Source organism: Sarcophilus harrisii, chromosome 2 (assembly GCF_902635505.1).
Source record: "Sarcophilus harrisii chromosome 2, mSarHar1.11, whole genome shotgun sequence".
Taxonomy (NCBI): Eukaryota; Metazoa; Chordata; class Mammalia; order Dasyuromorphia; family Dasyuridae; genus Sarcophilus; species Sarcophilus harrisii.
The window spans coordinates 301847630-301865309 of record NC_045427.1 but is presented as its reverse complement, the minus strand read 5'-3'; the positions used below and the strand labels follow the sequence as shown (position 1 = coordinate 301865309).

Below are 17680 nucleotides of genomic sequence, written 5' to 3'. Positions count from 1 at the left end.
CTGATGAAGGATCTTCAAGCAATAATATTTGAGAGGTATTTAGCACAATGTTAGGCACAAAGTAACTACTTAATAAATGCCTGTTCCCTTCTCTACCATCCCTACTTTAAAAAAAATTCTGGGACCAGTTAATTTTCAATGTACAAGGTCAATGCCCCAATGAACTGATAGATTAACTTAATGAATTATTTCAATAGCATGTCATAATATGAGCAAGTCATTTTTTCCATCTACTTAATTTTCTATATTGCCTTTTTATTTTAATTATAAAGGTTCCCCCCTCCAAAAAAATACATTTTTCTCTTTCTGCCATCTCTCTTTATTCTCATTTTTAAAAAAAAATTTAAATTTAAAAATTTTTTTAATTAAAAAAAATTTTTTTTAAATTCTCTCTTTGTTTAAAAAAACAAAAAAAGAAGAGAAAACAAAATTTCTGTAGCAGATATGTTTAGTGAAGCAAACAAATTTCTGCATTGACCAAGTATATAAAATGTCTTATTTTATTCTCTGAGACCATCACTTCTTTGGCAGAAGGTGAGCAACATGCTTTATCACTGGTTTGCTAGGTACTCTGGAATTAAAATTGGCCATTGAATTAATCTAAGTTCTTAAGTCTTTCAAAGTTTACTTAAACAATGTTGTTAATGTATTGTTCTCCTGGTTCTATTCACTTTACTCTGCATCAGCTCATAAGTCTTCTTTGGAATTGTAACTTGCATCATTTTTTATATCATAATAGTAGCCCATTACATTCATATATATAATTAGATCACCCATATTTCCATAAAAACAAGCTATATGCATTTCTTACATATAAGATCTTTTACTTTAATTTTGAGTCCTAGAGTACACTAGTAGCACTAGGTCACAGGGCATGTATAGTTTAATAACTTTTGAGACAGATTGACAAATTGCTTTCCAGAACTGATGTACCAATTCAAAGTGCTATCAAAAAAGAATTACTGCATTTTTCCAATGCAGCTCTTCTAATATTTGTCATTTCCCCCCTTTTTTTAATCACTTTGTCAATCTGACAGTTGTAAGACAAAACCTCAGAATTTCTTTAATCTACATTTTTCTCATTATTAGTGATTTAGAACATTTGTTCACATGTTATTGATAGCTTGGATTTCTTCCTTTTCAAATACTTTGACCATTTACCAACTAGGAAATGTGGGTTAATCTCTTGAATAACCCAGGATTTCATCAAGAAGGTCTGTGTTGCTATACTTGAAACTAAAAAAAAAAAAAAATAATCCCAGACTTATTCCTGCACATTATGGATATAAGCATAACTAGATTTTAAAAATATACTTATTTTTTTCTTTTGTACAACTGATAAAAATATAGATTCAATTTTGTTATATTTAAATTAATTCAATTTCTTTTAGAAATGGGATAGGCAATTTCTCCCAAATATATTATAATCTTTAAAATACACAAGGGCCCAATTATTGTGGAAGATAGCTATTTTCCCTTGATTGCTCACTTTATTGATTTCTCTATTTTTATTCTATCTATAACCTTGATTTTTTTTCTGCTTATCATCTTCTACAGGCAAGATAAGAATTCAAAATTCTAGACTCTATACAATACTCAATGCTTTCTTTGTATCTGGTATCACCAACTATTTTAAGTTGCCATTCCAGTCTGAGGGGATAAGGGAAAAAAAAGAATGCATGCAGAATTTGGGATGGAAATAAGGAATAATATCACACCCTCCAAAGCCTCTTCTGCCATAAAGATGAAGGTTAATAATGCAGAAGAGCCATAAGTTTGACAAAGTGTTTATTGTAAAGGAACTTATCATAGATAAGCAAATACTCTTTGGCACATGAACCAGTGATTGTTGACTTCTAATATATGTATTTAATCAATCAACAAGTACTTTTTTAGACTAAATTTTGCAAGGGGATTGATTATGTGTGTCTATCTGTCTATCTCATTAACTGATTGCACTGACTGCACCTTATCTAGAACAGGGGGGAGGCTTACCTGGATAGCCTTCCAAGCCATAGGCTTTCCACTTGCTGACTGGCTGAAGTCCTGCTCTACATGCATCTTGCTCACTGACCGAGGACACACTTAGTGGAGAACTCAATACCTGGCAGAAAGGCAACAGAAGTCAGATTGCCAAAAAATGCTGAAAATGACATTCTGGAAAATAATTTATCCATGTGACCTCAAAAAAAAAAAAAAAAAAAAAAAGAGGGTAGGTGGAGGGATGAGGTGTAGATGAAGAAAGCATTACAGGCATGGGGGATGGTCAGTACAAAGGCTTAGAGATGGGAAAAGGAATGATAGGAAAATAGAAAGTCAGTTCAGAAGGCTGGGAAGAAGATGAGGCCATATTCTTAAATTAAATGCCTTCAGGAATTTGCATTTTATTCTAGGGTGACAGAAAGCCACTAGAGTTTAATGAGTAAGGGAGTGACACGATCAGATTTTGCACTTAAAAAGTTATTTTGACAGCAATATACAAGATGGACTAAAGTGGGGAAGGCCTTGAGGCAGGGAGACAAATGAAACAGACTAGGCTTGAATTAAGGTGGTAATTGTATTAATAAAAATAAAGGATCAATTGCAAGAGACATTCTTGAAGGCCTTATCAATAGAACACCACCATGTCAAAATGTTTAGAGTTGAATTTTGGTATATACCTATCAGCTGAGGTCTAGTGTAGCTAAATTTGGAATCCCATCATCAATTTAGTCACAGGGTGATGAATTTTTCAGCCAGTTGTAAACTGGGAAAGAATTATCCTAATCAGAGAGTACCCTCAGACTGTGGATCTTTGAATTTTTAAGCATTCTTATAAAGTCATTTAGAACACTGGAATTAAACTCAAATATGTACATAAGGATTGCTGCAGATCATATGACTTAGAAAAATATATTAACATTTTTCAGTCATTGAGTTGTGTCCAACTCTTTATGACCACTTGGACAACAGCACACCATCCTCCTCCTATCTATTATCTCTTGAAGTCTACCCAAGCTCATGTTCATTGTTTCTATGATAATACCTATCCGTCTCATCCTTTACTGTCCCTTTCCTTTTGCCTTCAAGCTTTTCTAAGGGTCTTTTCCACTGAGATCTATTTTCTCTGAGTTTCTATCTTCATCAAGTATTTAATTATTTAATCCAATTAAGTATTTAAGCTTCAGTGTTTGACCTTAAATGAATAGCCTGAATTTCTTTTAAATCTTGACTAATTTGATTTCCTTGCTGTCCAAGGGACTCTCAAAACTTCTCCAGTACCACAATTCAAAAGTATCAATTCTGAAGTGCTCAGCTTTCCTTGTACCAACTCTCACAGCTATCCATTGCTCCTGGAAAAACTATAGCTTTGTTTATATAGACCTTTGCTGACAAAGTGATGTCTCTGCTGTTTAATATGCTGTCCAAATTTCCTTCTAAGGAGCAAGCATCTTTTAATTTCATGGTTGTAGTCACCATCTGCAATTAACTCTGAAATCAAGAATTTAAAATCTGGCACTGCTCTTCCATTTCTTTTCCTTCTATTTGCCAGAAAGTAATAAGATCAGGTGTCAAAATCTTGGGGTTTTTTGATATTAAGTTTCAAGCCACCTTTTAACTCTTCTCCTTTACTCTCATCAAGAAGCTTCTTAATATTTCACTTTCTGCCATCAAAGTAGCATCTCATCTCCATATCTGAGGCTATTGCTATTTCTCCTAGCGACCTTAATTCTGGCTTTTGATTCATCCAGCTTAGCATTTTACCTAATGAACTCCAAAAACAAATTAAACAAATAAGGTGACAATATACATCTTTATTGTACTCCTTTTCTAACCTTATGCCAATCAACTGTTCCATGTTCAGTTTTGACTGTTGTTTCTTGACCTCCATTCATCTTCCTCAGGAGACAGGGAAGATGACCGGTATTCCCACATCTTTGAGGACTTGATACATTTTGTTGTGATCCACACAAAGATTTTAGTGTACGCAATGAAGTACAAAAGCAGGTATTTTTCTGGAACCCCTTTGTTTGCTCTATAATCCGGCAGCTGTTGACAATTTGATTCTAGCTTCTTTTCCTCTTTGAAAACTAGCTTGTGCTTATGGCAATTCTTAGTTCATATATTGCTACAGCCCAACTTGTGAAATCTTAAGCATAATCTTGCTGGTATGTGAAATGAATGCAACTATTCAGTAACTTGAACGTTCTTTGGCATTGCTGTTCATTAGAATTATGATGTAAACTGATTATTTCCAATCCAGTGGCCACTGTTGTATTTTCCAAATTTGCTAGCATATTGAGCACAGCACATCAAGAGCATCGTTTTTGAGACTTTTAAATAGCTGAACTGGAATTTCATCACCATTAGTATTGGTAGCAATGCCTCCTAAGGCCCATTTGATTCTCCAGGATGATCTGGAGATCAATAACCATATCACGGTTATAGACAATGTTATTTTTCTTCTGTGTTTTCTTAACATTATGTATGTTTTATTGTATTTTTATTTTGCTAAATACTTCCTAATTACATTGTAATCGGATTTAAATTAGATGTGTTACAGGCCAAATAATGGTGTTTGGACACTTCTGATTTAGAAAATTTTATCAAGAAGGATGTCCTAGAATATCATAAGAAGTATTGCCTCACAAGAGAAAGAAGTAATGAAGAGAAAAAAAAAAAATTACTGCAAGCATGGCCAGAGCTCAAATAAGTCATATCAAGAGAATTTAAGAATGTAACTGAAAGGAAAACAACAAACATAAAAACTAGAAAAGATGTAACAAGATCTTTAAGACAAATTCTTTTTGCTATCAATGGCAGTGGAGCCACCATATTTTGACACTAACATCAGTTCCCAAAATGTGGCAAGAAATAGAAATGATACTAAAAATAACAAAGATGGGAATAGCGGCTGGCTTATTCCACGTGTACAAAGAGGAGATCCAGGCTAGAAGTAACACAATTCTAAAGGCATTAAGGAATGAAAAAGAGGAACACAGTCTTTTGTTAAACATTACAGATCTTGTTACCATGGAGTATAGGAGAGGACTCAGGTCAAACTGAAATGTGTAAGGGTTATTTGATAATAAACTAAATGGTTCCAGACCTTTTATATTATTTCTGCTTTTTAGTGTCTATGTCCTCCTCTGTTGTCAGTCCATCACTTGTTGCTTTCAGTATGTTTCAATATAATAGCTTCTCTCCCCAGTTCAAGTTTATTGCTTCTAATTGGCTATGGGATTATAATGAAAGGACAGCTTAGTGGAAGACTGGATAGAGTTGCTGGACTTGGAGTTAAGACTTATCTTCCTGAGTTCAAATCTAGCCTCAGATACTCACTGGCTGTGTGACCCTGGGTAAGTCATTTTACCTTGTTTGCCTCAGTTTCCTCATTTGTAAAATGAGTTGGAGAAGGAAATGGGACACTATTCCAGTGTCTTTGCAAAGAAAAGCCCAAAATGTAATAAAAATAATGAAAAAATGATTTATGAAGATTACCAGAAATCCATAAAGTGGGTAATATAAGCATTATTTCCATTTTAGAAAGGAGGAAAATAAGGCTAAGATTGGCTAATAGACATGCCTAAGTTTACATAGATAAATGAAAATCTGAAATTTCAGTCTTCCCATTATGCTAATCTGTTTATGGCTTACACAAATGTAAAAATTTTAAATAAAAAAAACTTAATGTCTAATGTGTCTGATGTCTAATTAATGTAATGTCTAATATGTTTTAGATAGCTTCATAAGTATTATTTGTGCCTTCTGGGTGAGGAAGGGATTGAGGGTAGGGAAATTGGAAATGGAAAGAAAAAAAAAATGAATTAAGAATACTATAAATACAATGACAAAAAATTGAATTAAAAAACAAGTAATTGGACTCTAAATAAGTACAGCATGTAAGGTTTGACACAAATTTCCCTGACACCTACTATGGCTGTTGAGATAAATTTTCTGTTTAATTTCTGGGCTAGATCTCTAGATAGCTGAATTCTAGAATCAAAAAGATGATGCATATGATAACCATAAATATGATTTATCTTTAAAATTTTGAAACTGGCTCCAATCAGACACTAAAGTATCGGTAGATGCCAAGACCTAGCTTGCAGGACATTTTACATCATCTATGCCTCAATCTATAGAATGTAAGAAATATGTGTAAGGTGGGGAATCTTGGATTCCACTCTAAAGTCAGAAATTTAATCTGTTTAAGTTTTCTTTTTTTATTGTGAGATCAGCAATTTTCATCAAAGATAAATATTTCAATATGTAAGGAACAAGAACTGTGTAGGAAACAACTTTTGTACGTTATCCTGGGGTCACTGAGCAGGGGAATGGACCTGATTAAAACTTCTTGTTAGATAACTTTTACATTCAACCAAGAGAGCAAGGACAACTAGTTAAGAGCCATTCAAAGTAAAGTCAATGGACTTTACAGGTAGGGACCCTGACCCTCGATTCCAGAGAGTTTTAATAAGACAGATCAGAAAGGCAGGTTAGATTTGTAATTCCGGCTACAGCAGAGGTGGAGGATTTCTCAAACTGGGAAGTTCAGACAGATATCATATGACCTCTGTGGCAGGGGGGATATGGAGGAAGAAAGAAACAAAAGTACTGCTAAGAAGCTGAAAACAGCAGGACAAACATCTTATACTGATCAATTCAATTTAATTTAAAAAAAATGTATTAAGTGCCTACTACGTACCAGACATTGTGCTAAGCACCAGATTGGAATTGCTCCAACCGGATGAGATTCAGCCTACTGATCAGAGAAATAGAGCCCGTACCTCCAGCTTGGGTAAAATAAAGAAAAAGTTTTAAAGCAGACAAACAAATCTCCTCAAAGAGGAAGCAGGCTACCCCAGGGAAAAGAGCAGTGAGGTTAGTAAGAAGATGCGCGTTTAAATCACAGTTCTTCCACGCATCACCTACGCCATCTTGCTCAAGTAGTTCCGACCCTCTGGATCTCACCTGCCAACGCAGAGCTGTGGGGCAATAGATGGATGATCTTGGGGTCCCTTCCAGATCTAAGTCTATAACTTTTAAGATCTCTTTGTTCCAGTCTCACAGCCAGCGAGATGGTCAACAGGTAGCGCGTCTCTTTCTTTCTAGAATGCATTTAAGTCTCTGATTTCCCGCCCCGAATTCTCTTCTTTCACCGCTCCCCGCCCCAGGGAGAAGACGGGAAATAAGGCAAGAGGTGAGTCACGTGCAAAGCCACTGGCAAAAAGACACAGGATCTGAAAGTAGCCTCTTGGGCGCCCGCCAACACCTCTGAAGCGCCTACTACGCGCCCCGAGCTCGGGGCCCCGGGCGAGCAGAAGGAAAGAAGATGCCCGCCAAAGAAGCAGAGCGCACGCCGGCCCGAGACGCCTCCGTGCACCTTCCCCCCCTCCCGGGAGGGGCGACCCCCTGCGGGCACCGGGGCCCGCCCCCGGACCAACGTGCCGGGAAGAGCCGGCGATTCGCGGCCGGAGGAGAGACCGCGCGCCCCGTCCCCTCCTTTCCGTACCTTGGGGCAGGTGCCCCGCGCGGGGGAGGCCTGAGTGAAGTCGATCACTGCTCCCAGATCGGCGGTCCCGGGGCGGCTCTGCCGATAGAAACGGAAGAGTTTCCGAAAAGCATCCTCCCCCGGCTCAGCGGCCAACGCCGCCATCTTCCCCATCGTTCCCATCATTCCCCGAAAGGGCTCCCGACCCGGAAGGACGTCACCAGATCCACTTCCGGACTGCTGACTGCTTCACCTTGGCGAGTGGTGCGTGCTTGCGGGTCTCCAAATCGGCGAGTTGCCGGCTTCCCCAATGGCTGCTGCGACGTATTTGCGTTCTGCATTCACGGGGCGGTCTTTGGCCACGGTTTTTGTCAGTCGCATTCCCTGGACGGCTGCCTCTAGTGAGTAACTGGCGGGCGCGGGAGGCCCGGGGGGAGGGGGAGGTGGCCGAACTCCCCGGCAATTAAAGGGGTCGGGGAGGAAGTAGCTGGATCCCATCTCTCCCCACCAGTCTTTGTCACTAATGATTGCTGGTGGTGTTTTTTTTTAGTTTGCCCAAACCTGATACATAATTCAGCTTTATCTTCACAGCCCTTTTGGGAGGTATGTCATTATGTTCCCATTCTACCGATGGGAAAACTGAGGCAGGTCGCGTAAATGATTTCCCCCGGGGGTCATACAACTAGTAAGTGCCTGAGCTAGGGGTTTGCGGCCAGGTTCCTCCTAGTGGCCCGAGATTAACCTCCAACGCCAAAAAAAAAAAAAAGGAAGGTCTCCGTGCCCTCGGAGGAGCCTAGGTTCTCTCGGAAAGAGCTGCAGAAGGGATGCGGAGCAGGAGAAATGGCCACGTTTTTGGTTGGGAGGCGGAAGAGGACCGCGGACCATTACTCCCCCTGGGCCTGGCCGGCCCAGGCTCAGTGCTCTTCCAGCCGAACGGCACAAACAGGAGATGTTTCTTGCCAAGGAGGGTTTAGGTGTGGTGAAACTCGTCAAAGTAATGCTGTAGGTGGTGATGGTTGTTTTAATAATTAAAAGGAAGCGTTTAATTTCCTTTGGAGGTTAGTGCAAGTAAAGGTGTAATTTTTTTGGTCCCGTTTTGCGCCCGTGCCAACAATCCACACCGTGCTCATTACTTAATAGCCAGTTCTTTGGACAGAGGTAGGGACTGTCTGGATAAACAAGTATTTTTATATGACATTTTCCAGGAGAAGAAACAAACAGGCCTAATAACAATGAACAAAAACGATAATAGTTATAACAGCTAACATTTATTTATATAGTGCTTACTACGCACCAGGCACGGTGCTGAGCTCTACAAATATAGTAGCACTTAAGCATTCCTCTGCTTTAAAACTCGTAGAATCTGGTATTGGAGCTATTTCGAGAAGGAAAAAAATGCTTCAGCCCCTGACACTTGCTGGGCACTCTGAACTTGTAAAAGTTGTTCTTTTTGGGTAAGCAGTAGGGATGTGAGTTTGGTCCGGCATAGAGCTCAGTCCGGTGAGGTTCAGTCCTCACCATCATCCCTCCTGCTGTTACTATTGTCCTTAGTCTTGGGAAGCTTACTTCATGGGGTGGGGAGAAAGGTCCTGGTTGTTCTCTGAAAGTGCGTTGGGTCAAGAAGGGAGGAGCCAAGATGGATTGGACTGGGTTGGGCTGACCTGACTCATTTCTCCCTAAGCTGGAAGACCACTTGCCCCTTTGGAGAATTTGGTGGAGAGTGATAAGTTAGGCTAAGGACTGGAGATGTACTCCTTATGGGAAAATTCATTGGGTACTGTTTTGCCACTTGTGGTGCCATCTGGAACCACTTAACAATGAGTACTGAGGTATCATTTGATTCTCAAAGCAACCCTGCCAGAGAGGTGCTAAGGGACAACCACTCCCATTTTACAGAAAGGAAAATAGGCAGATTTGGTGATTTGTCCAGAGTCACCAGCTAGTAATTGTTTCAAACCACATGACTTGGCTGAGGGAGAGTAGGAGTTGGTTTTGTTGGGAAAAAATGTATAACCCAGCATGCATGGTATAGTGGAAAGAACACATTATGTTAGTGTGCTCTTAATTTTTATTAAATTTTAAAATCCTGGACTTAACACCAAATAAAATTAACTTCCATGTACATAGCAGTACAGAAAATGAGAACCTTAGGGAGAAATTTCTCCAGAGCTCATTTTAAAAGAGGAAGATGACATTGTGGTTACTATGTGCTAATCCCTGGGGATAGAGAGAAAGGCAAAAAAAAAACAAAAAAAAAAAACAGCACGCTCTTTATCTTTAGCCTATAGTCTTACTAGAGGAAAACTGCCCACAGACTTTGTACAAAATCCCACTGCACAAACATAGTTTGTATGATAGGGCTTGAAAACAGCTGTCATGACTCCTTCAATTTTCCCATTCCAAGGTGATACTTATGTGATATGACTAGATGAAGACTCTTCACATGTTGGCTGTCATCCCTTGGACATCAGTTTCTCATTGTCCTTCAAATTAGTCCCCCTAACTAAACAGTATTCCAGATTAGCCTAAAATGGTAGGGTCAGTATTTGTTAGAAGAAATAGGAAGAAAAGGGGTGGAAAGAGGGCAGATTTTCAGATACAACTAAAAAAGTTGGAGAGGTAAGACCCTGCAATATCAGTGTTAGGTATTTGTACTTTATTGGGAAGTTAATAGCTTTGGGTGTAGATGGATAGCATCTATGCATAACCCATGCCTGCCACAAATGGAACCCAGCCAACCCTTATTCCTACTGAATTTTGTCTTTTCTGTGGGGGCCATCAAGGAAATGAAAAATAGTTGTCATAAGAAAATTTGAACCCTGGGCTAGGGTATATTTAAAATGCTTTCCTGTTATCTAATTCTGTGATGGAAAATCTAAAAATTAATTAATTGACGTATTTACTTTTTTCTTCCCACAGAAGAGATCAAAGAACACTTCAGTCAATTTGGTAATGTGAAAAGATGTTTCCTACCATTTGTGAGTGTTGACTATTTTCTTGATTCTTTACCAAAATAGACTGGCTATCCAGAAACAATTAGTGTGTAATGGCGTAAATCTACCAAAAGGTTTCCTGATAAAATCAGGTGATTATGCAGGAACCTTTAGCTTAAAGTTATGGTGCTATAGCTGTAGAATACATGTCTGTAATTATAATAGTATTTGATTTATTAACATTGTGAACCATTTAAAAATTTGAAGATATATAGTAGTTTGGAATCAATTAAACACCGATTTCTTACTGCTTTATTTTCCCTTTTTAGAGCCTTCAAATTGGGGTATAAATTTGTTACTTCATTCAAAGTAACAGTGACAGTCTCCTAGATCAGAGGTCTGAGACTTTAAAGAAGGCACAAGGAAATTTTATTTAGATTGATCATATTGCCTTTCCTGGCCTCAAACATTGATTTTATTTATCTCTTGATTTCAGGAGACATTACTTATATACTTGTCATAGATTTAGAACTGCAAAGGACCTTAAGAGATTAAGGCCTTTGTACCAACATAGTTTGTATGACAGGACTTAAGATAATAAGGGCCAGATAAATGAGATTAATAATTTTTCTTTTTTACTGTAGATATATGCAATAAATGCAGATGTATTACTGGTGTATAAATTTCTGGAGAATTTAAATTTTAATACTTAAAATTTTTAAAAGTTACTAAAATGGAGAGTAAGCTAGAATTTATCTTTGTGATAAGTTTTACTATCTAGAATCCAAGAAAATTTAAAAATTTTTAAAAGTTACTAAAATGGAGAGTAAGCTAGAATTTATCTTTGTGATAAGTTTTACTATTTTTTACTTTTATTTTTATTTTTTTACTATTATTTACTTTTTTCTTGGATTCTACCAAGAAAATCTTAATAAGACAACTTTGATCAAATAGAGTATACTATACTTCATCATCTATGAACTCTACTTACTAGCTTGGAAGGTTAAGAGTTTGGTGTTGGTATAATCAGTAGGCATATTATATACAATATTAATTTATACTCACATTTTGTTTTATATTTATATTTTATAATGTATATCATATTAATTTATACTCTTTTCCTTATTTTGGTTTTCTAGGAAAAAGACACAGGCTTTCATAAAGGTCATTGTTGGGTTGGATTTTCTTCAGAAGAAGAACTTCAAAGAGTATTACAGCAAGAAAATCATTTCATTGATGGAGTCAACGTAAGATAAGATCACTTCTGTGTTGTCATTAATGATAATGATGGTACAAAAGTCAGTTAGATCTCTTGCTTCTCATTTTAGTAAATAATGGTAGTAGCATGGAGTCAGCAGAAGACCAGGCAGATTTTTTTTTTTTTTTTTTTTAAATCACAGAGATTCTTTTCACCAGATATGGGTATTTGTATTCAACAATTTCACTGATATGGAGATATTATATGTACAAAATATAAATATTTATGAAAAATCTCCAAAGTAATTAATTGACATACTAGTGTCCACAAAAAAGCTAGACACATTTTTTTTGGTATGTTTTTCTAAACACTGAGGAAAACTAGGTAATTGTTGGTTATATTACCATAATGTATGAACTTTTTTCAGAGAAGCAAAGAACTTATTAATAATAATAAATAACAGTGCTATTATTGTTTTGCTTTTTGTATTTGAGATCAGCTCTGTAATACTCCACTCCCTTTAAAGAATGATAAGTTATTTCAACTTTCTGCTCTTCCCAGCAGTGCTAATGTGCATTTTTTTTTTCAGGTCATTGTTCAGCGCCAAAGACGAGATATGAAGGAGGAGAATAATCTGGAATAATGTATTAATAAATTGTGAAATAAAAATGTTATGCTATGAAAAGTTTATCTGAATGTTTTATTTAAAACAGTTGCATCACACAGAAGCCAACTCTCCCATTCCAAATTAAAACCAGACAAAACACATAATGGGGGCAAACATTCAACAAGCAGTGGACAACTTCATAATATGAAGACCCCCTCTTACTCCACCAACTACTCAGTGTGGTTGGTGATAAGTACAAGACTAATTCTACTATGAAATGTTAATCCACCAAAACTAATGTCACTAAAGACAAAATAGTCTTAATTTGGTATGGCCGAGTAGTATGGAGCTTCTGTCAATGTTAATGGAGTTGGGAAAGGTGGCTTGACGGAGAGGGGTAAACAAAAACCTTACACTGAGAATATGGCCCACCCCCTTAAAAATAAAGAGACTAGTTTAAAGTATACTTCCCTTTCCCCCAGCCCCAGTAATAAAAAGTAGTGGGATCTACAATCCCAGATTTGGTTTTCATCCTGACCATTTACATAGAATTCCCCAATGACCACTGTCATTAGAGTAAGGATAATAGTTCATTCTCTTCTGAGAGGCTACCCTACTCACTCCTTCCTCCTCTTCTTGCCTTCATGTTCATGTTCCTTAGGGCGGCTGCTGTCTGAGGGTCTTTTAGACCCTCCATGCTGTTTAGCTTCTTCCAAAAATTTGTCCAGACCAAAGGGATCTTCTTCAAATTGAACTGGTCCTTCACGGCCTCGCTGTCTACGATCTGAGCCAGAGAACTCCTTATCAGGAACAAATCTAGGATAGAATCAAATGGACCATAAGCTGTTGTTAGTAAAAAAAAAAAAAAAAAAATAACAATTTTAAACAATTATTTTGAACACTGGAACTGAATAGTGCTTTACCTGTTGGTCTTTATTCGGGCCTCTAGGTCATCACCATACATGTCTTTGTCCAGATTTTTGCTGGGTCTGTAGATGTTTTGGGCCATGTCTTTGCCACTTCTCCATGCTTGATCATAAACATTATAAATTTCATCTTCTCCACCAGCAAAACCACTGTCCATACCCTGTGAAAGAATGAAAGACAAGAAAAATCTATGTAGCATCTAGAAAAGTTTAAATTAAAGTAGTGCTTTCCTTGGGCAAATCTATAGTAAAAATAGGTATTTGGTGAATTCTCTCAAGTCCTTTCTCAGAATTTAGGATTGTTTGTAAAATAAAGTTACATAAATTTAAGTTTCCAAGTTAATAGTAATTAAAAGCAACAAAATAACCTGAAAAGCAGATCACATGATAGTAGGATGATATAACTGTTGGAAAGAGCTATAAAAGGGAGAAGTAAATTCAATAGCAAAGTAATGATGATTAGAGTCCTTGGTTCAAATCTGCATCTGATGTTTTTTATCCTATATAAGCCATTTAACCTCAGGCCTTAGTTCCTCATCTATAAAATAGGATTAGACAAGATGATGCCTGAGGTTATTTCCAGATCTACCATTGGATAAGCCTATTATGAAGTACAGTAATTCTAGACCATATAACCCATGGAAGATTATCATTTCTCAATAGCTCCTAAAGGTATTAATATGTATTATGACATAGTACAAGAAATGTTCAAATGATGAACTTTGAATTATCAAGAAAAAACAAACTGATGTAAAGGAAAAAGCACTGGTCAGAGATTTGCAAGACCTGGCCTTAAACTATTACTTTGCTCTAGGCCTTAAATTTATTGGGATTTTTTGGGGGGAGGGGTAGCAGAAAGCAATTAGCATTAAGTGTCCAGAAAGCAATTAGTTAAGTGTCTGAGGTTGCATTTGAATTCGGATCCTCCTCAATCAATCATTTGCAAACCATTTGATAGCAGTATAATGTAACTACTGGAAAGAGCTACAAAGAGGAAAGGTAAATTAAGCAATAAAGTAACAATGACTGGAGTCTGATGCTCTATCCACCTAGCAACTTAACTGCACATTTCTACTAAAGTGAGGTAGTAAAAATAAGAGATGATTTCTTTTAGCTCTAAATTCTGACTTACAAGTGATTAATATAATGAGGCAGGATTTTGAAGCAAGATCTACAGAGTTGAGTTTTTCATTTTCAGTGGTTATTTAGGAAGCAAGCTCTAATCTGGAAAATTAGCTTACTTAAAACAGATATTAATGTCAAATAAATTAGATAGTAGGGATCTTCTAGTTCCATCTCTTCATTTCAAAAATAGGGAAAACAGGGCTTAGAAAAATTGTGCTAAGTTCATAGCCACACAAAAAAGTGCTAGAGATGGTAGTTGAGCAGGTTACCCTCCCTGATTTTATATCTTCTCCATTGTACAAGGTAGAGAGCCAGAACTCTGGAGAAGTATACTTGAAACAAGATGTTATCTCAGTGGGATTGATGAGATAATGGTTCTTTCGTTCACATATATACTTAGTATGGTGATGTAATGGTTTTCTAAGTTCACACATAATCAGTATGCTATAATGATGTAATTACAATTCCATGTTTGTGGGACATTGATTCATTGTTGGTAGAGTTGTGAACGAATCCAACCATTTTGGAGAGTAGTTTGGAACTATGCTCAAAAAGTTATCAAACTGTGCATACCCTTTGATCCAGCAGTGTTACTACTGGGATTATATCCCAAAGAGATTATAAAGAAGGGAAAGGGACCAGTATGTGCACGAATGTTTGTGGCAGCCCTTTTTGTAGTGGCTAGAAACTGGAAACTGAATGGATGTCCATCAGTTGGAGAATGGCTGAATAAATTGTGGTATATGAAAATTATAATATTACTGTTCTGTAAGAAATGACCAACAGGATGATTTCAGAAAGGCCTGGAGAGACTTACACGAACTGATGCTGAGTGAAATGAGCAGGACCAGGAGATCATTATATACTTCAACAACAATACTAGATGATGACCAGTTCTGATGGATCAGGCCATCCTCAGCAACGAGATCAACCAAATCATTTCTAATGGAGCAGTAATGAACTGAACTAACTATACCCAGAAAAAGAACTCTGGGAGATGACTAAAAACCATTACATTGAATTCCCAGTCCCTATATTTATGCACACCTGCATCTTTGATTTCCTTCACAAGCTAATTGTACAATAATTCAGAGTCTGATTCTTTTTGTACAGCAAAATAATGTTTTGGTCATGTATACTTATTGTGTATCTAAGTTATATTTTAATATATTTAACATCTACTGGTCATCCTGCCATTTAGGGGAGGGGGTGGGGGGGGGTAAGAGGTGAAAAATTGGAACAAGAGGTTTGGCAATTGTTAATGCTGTAAAGTTACCCATGTATATATCCTGTAAATAAAAGGCTATTAAATAAAAAAAAAAAAAAAAAAAAAAACAATTCCATGTTTGCTTAGTTCTAATTCTAACCTTGCATGTTGAATGTGCTAACAAGGTAACAGTATTTTAAGAAAATACTGCAGGATACATCTTTATACCTACCTTTTGTCTTCATTTTAGAAACAAAGTTATCAGGGCTAGGTCTTCAAAAGTACTTAGAGAACTTTTTTGTTCTCTTGTTCTAATCTCTTATAACTCTACCCAAACTAATACGATTCCACCTGTTGCATGCCATAACTCATAAACTCATAATCATTAGTAGATTTGATAAGTTACATCTCACACAGAAGTGCGGGCACGCACACACACACCCACGCATGCATGCACACGTCCCTGCGCAGCACAACCTCCTTCCCCACCCCCAATTAAATACCTTAGTTTGGTTGAATAGCCTCTGGTCATACTGAACTTCATTGGAAGTCCGAGGATTGGGCACACCAAGAGCAATAACTTCACTGATATCTCGATTCTCATTTCTCTGTAATTTTGACCTATATTAAAATATTACCAGTTATACACTTGACTTCATAAACATTTATTATATGAACAAATTGAATATTTCAGCTTAAGAACACCCAGTTAGTAATGAAAACTTCATGTACTGTGTACTCATTCTCTGATATTACATAATCAGGTTAGCAATCCTTGTAGCATTTCAAATACATGATCACCAGAGAAGGTAAGGTTTTACAATTTGGCTTTCTTGATAACTCAAAGGAATGCCAAGAGACTAATTGTCTGAAATGTATTTCTTTAATGCAAATAATTAGCTTATAGTATATGTAGGGACAACTGCTGTGGAATTTATTTTATATTCATGTACTGGAGAACTAAGTTTGCTGTAGGATCAACATTGTGCAAATTTCGTTTACTATTTGAACTTTTTTAAAAGTCCAAATTAGTTCCTTATTGTGGCCAAAATTATTAATTCTGCTCTTATCAGAGTGTTAAAAGAGGGGGAAAAAAATACCAGTGATTGAATCTAGTACTATTTTGGGTTTAAAACTTAATGGAACCTGGAGTACTTGTTACTAAAGTTCAAATCTCACAATGATTTCTTTTGAATGTTTACTTCAAAATTAACTACAGAATTTTAAAAAATAAGCATACAGTAACTTAAAGAATCCTTAGAGGTTACATTCAATCCACAATGCTATTTTCAGAGTTAATAAAACTCTGGCTGTAAGAGTCACATTATCTTCTAGACTGAGACATAAAATATTCTATTATCTGTTACTATTTATTTTTGCTGAGGCAACTGGGGTTAAGTGATATGCTCAGAGTCACACAGCTAGAAAGTATTAAGTATCTGAGGCTGGATTAAAAGTCCTTCTGACTTCAAGGCCAGTCCTCTAGCCACTGAGCCATCTAGCTGCCCCTTAAGTTAAAAAAAAAAAACAAAAAAAAACTTTTTAAAGTGTGCTTTGATCTACATTCATGCTTTATCAGTTCTTTCTTTGGAGATGAATGGCATTTTTCGTCACGAGTTAAGTCATTCACAATATTGCTATTACTGTGTACAATGTTTTGGTTTTATTTATTTCACTTTGTATCAGTTCATATAAGTCTTTCCAGGTTTTTCTGAAATCTAACCACTCATCATTTTTTATAGCAAAATAGATTCCATTATAATCATATACAACAATTTGTTCAGCCACTCCCCAATTGATGGACATACCCCTCAATTTCCAATTCTCTATCACCACAAAAAGAGCTGCTATATAAATATTTTTGTAACATATAGGTGCTTTTCTTTAAATCTCTTTGGGATACAAACTTTGTGGTGATCCTGGGTTCAAAGTATAGTTCCCTATTATTTTTTCAGAATGGCTGAATCAATTCAAAATTCCATCAACAATGCACTGGTGTTCCAACTTTTCCACATCCCCTCTTTTTCCTTTTGTACTATTAATTATACTATTATAATATTAATTAGCTAATTAATATTATAATATTAATTATACTATATATAATTAATTATACTAAGCAGTATAAGGTAGCACACCTTAGAATTGTTTTAATTTACATTTCTACAATCAATAATGCTTTAGAGCATTCTTCCTCACTATAGTTTTGATTA

At 36.5% G+C, this 17680-nt stretch overlaps 3 protein-coding genes across 3 annotated transcripts in view; 1 reads left to right on the top strand and 2 right to left on the bottom strand.

The window, feature by feature from the left end:
- The window catches only part of ALKBH1 (alkB homolog 1, histone H2A dioxygenase), a 37964-nt gene extending 30287 nt beyond the window's left edge, over positions 1-7677 (bottom strand). Inside the window, exons 1-2 of the mRNA XM_012547594.3 lie at positions 7496-7677; positions 1996-2104 (exon numbers count right to left, since the gene is read on the bottom strand). Of these exons, the coding sequence (XP_012403048.1) occupies positions 1996-2104; positions 7496-7660 (274 nt within the window). The 5' untranslated portion in view covers positions 7661-7677. The remainder of the gene's footprint in view (positions 1-1995; positions 2105-7495) is intronic.
- On the top strand, positions 7536-12290 carry SLIRP (SRA stem-loop interacting RNA binding protein). Its single transcript, XM_003756200.3, has 4 exons — positions 7536-7875; positions 10394-10452; positions 11547-11654; positions 12195-12290. The coding sequence occupies exons 1-4, from the start codon at positions 7785-7787 to the stop codon at positions 12246-12248; spliced, it is 312 nt and encodes a 103-aa protein (XP_003756248.1). The 5' UTR covers positions 7536-7784; the 3' UTR covers positions 12249-12290.
- SNW1 (SNW domain containing 1) overlaps positions 12287-17680 on the bottom strand; it is a 32067-nt gene continuing 26673 nt past the window's right edge. Inside the window, exons 12-14 of the mRNA XM_031952438.1 lie at positions 15974-16091; positions 13136-13299; positions 12287-13028 (exon numbers count right to left, since the gene is read on the bottom strand). Coding sequence (XP_031808298.1) covers positions 12830-13028; positions 13136-13299; positions 15974-16091 — 481 coding nt within the window. The 3' untranslated portion in view covers positions 12287-12829. The remainder of the gene's footprint in view (positions 13029-13135; positions 13300-15973; positions 16092-17680) is intronic.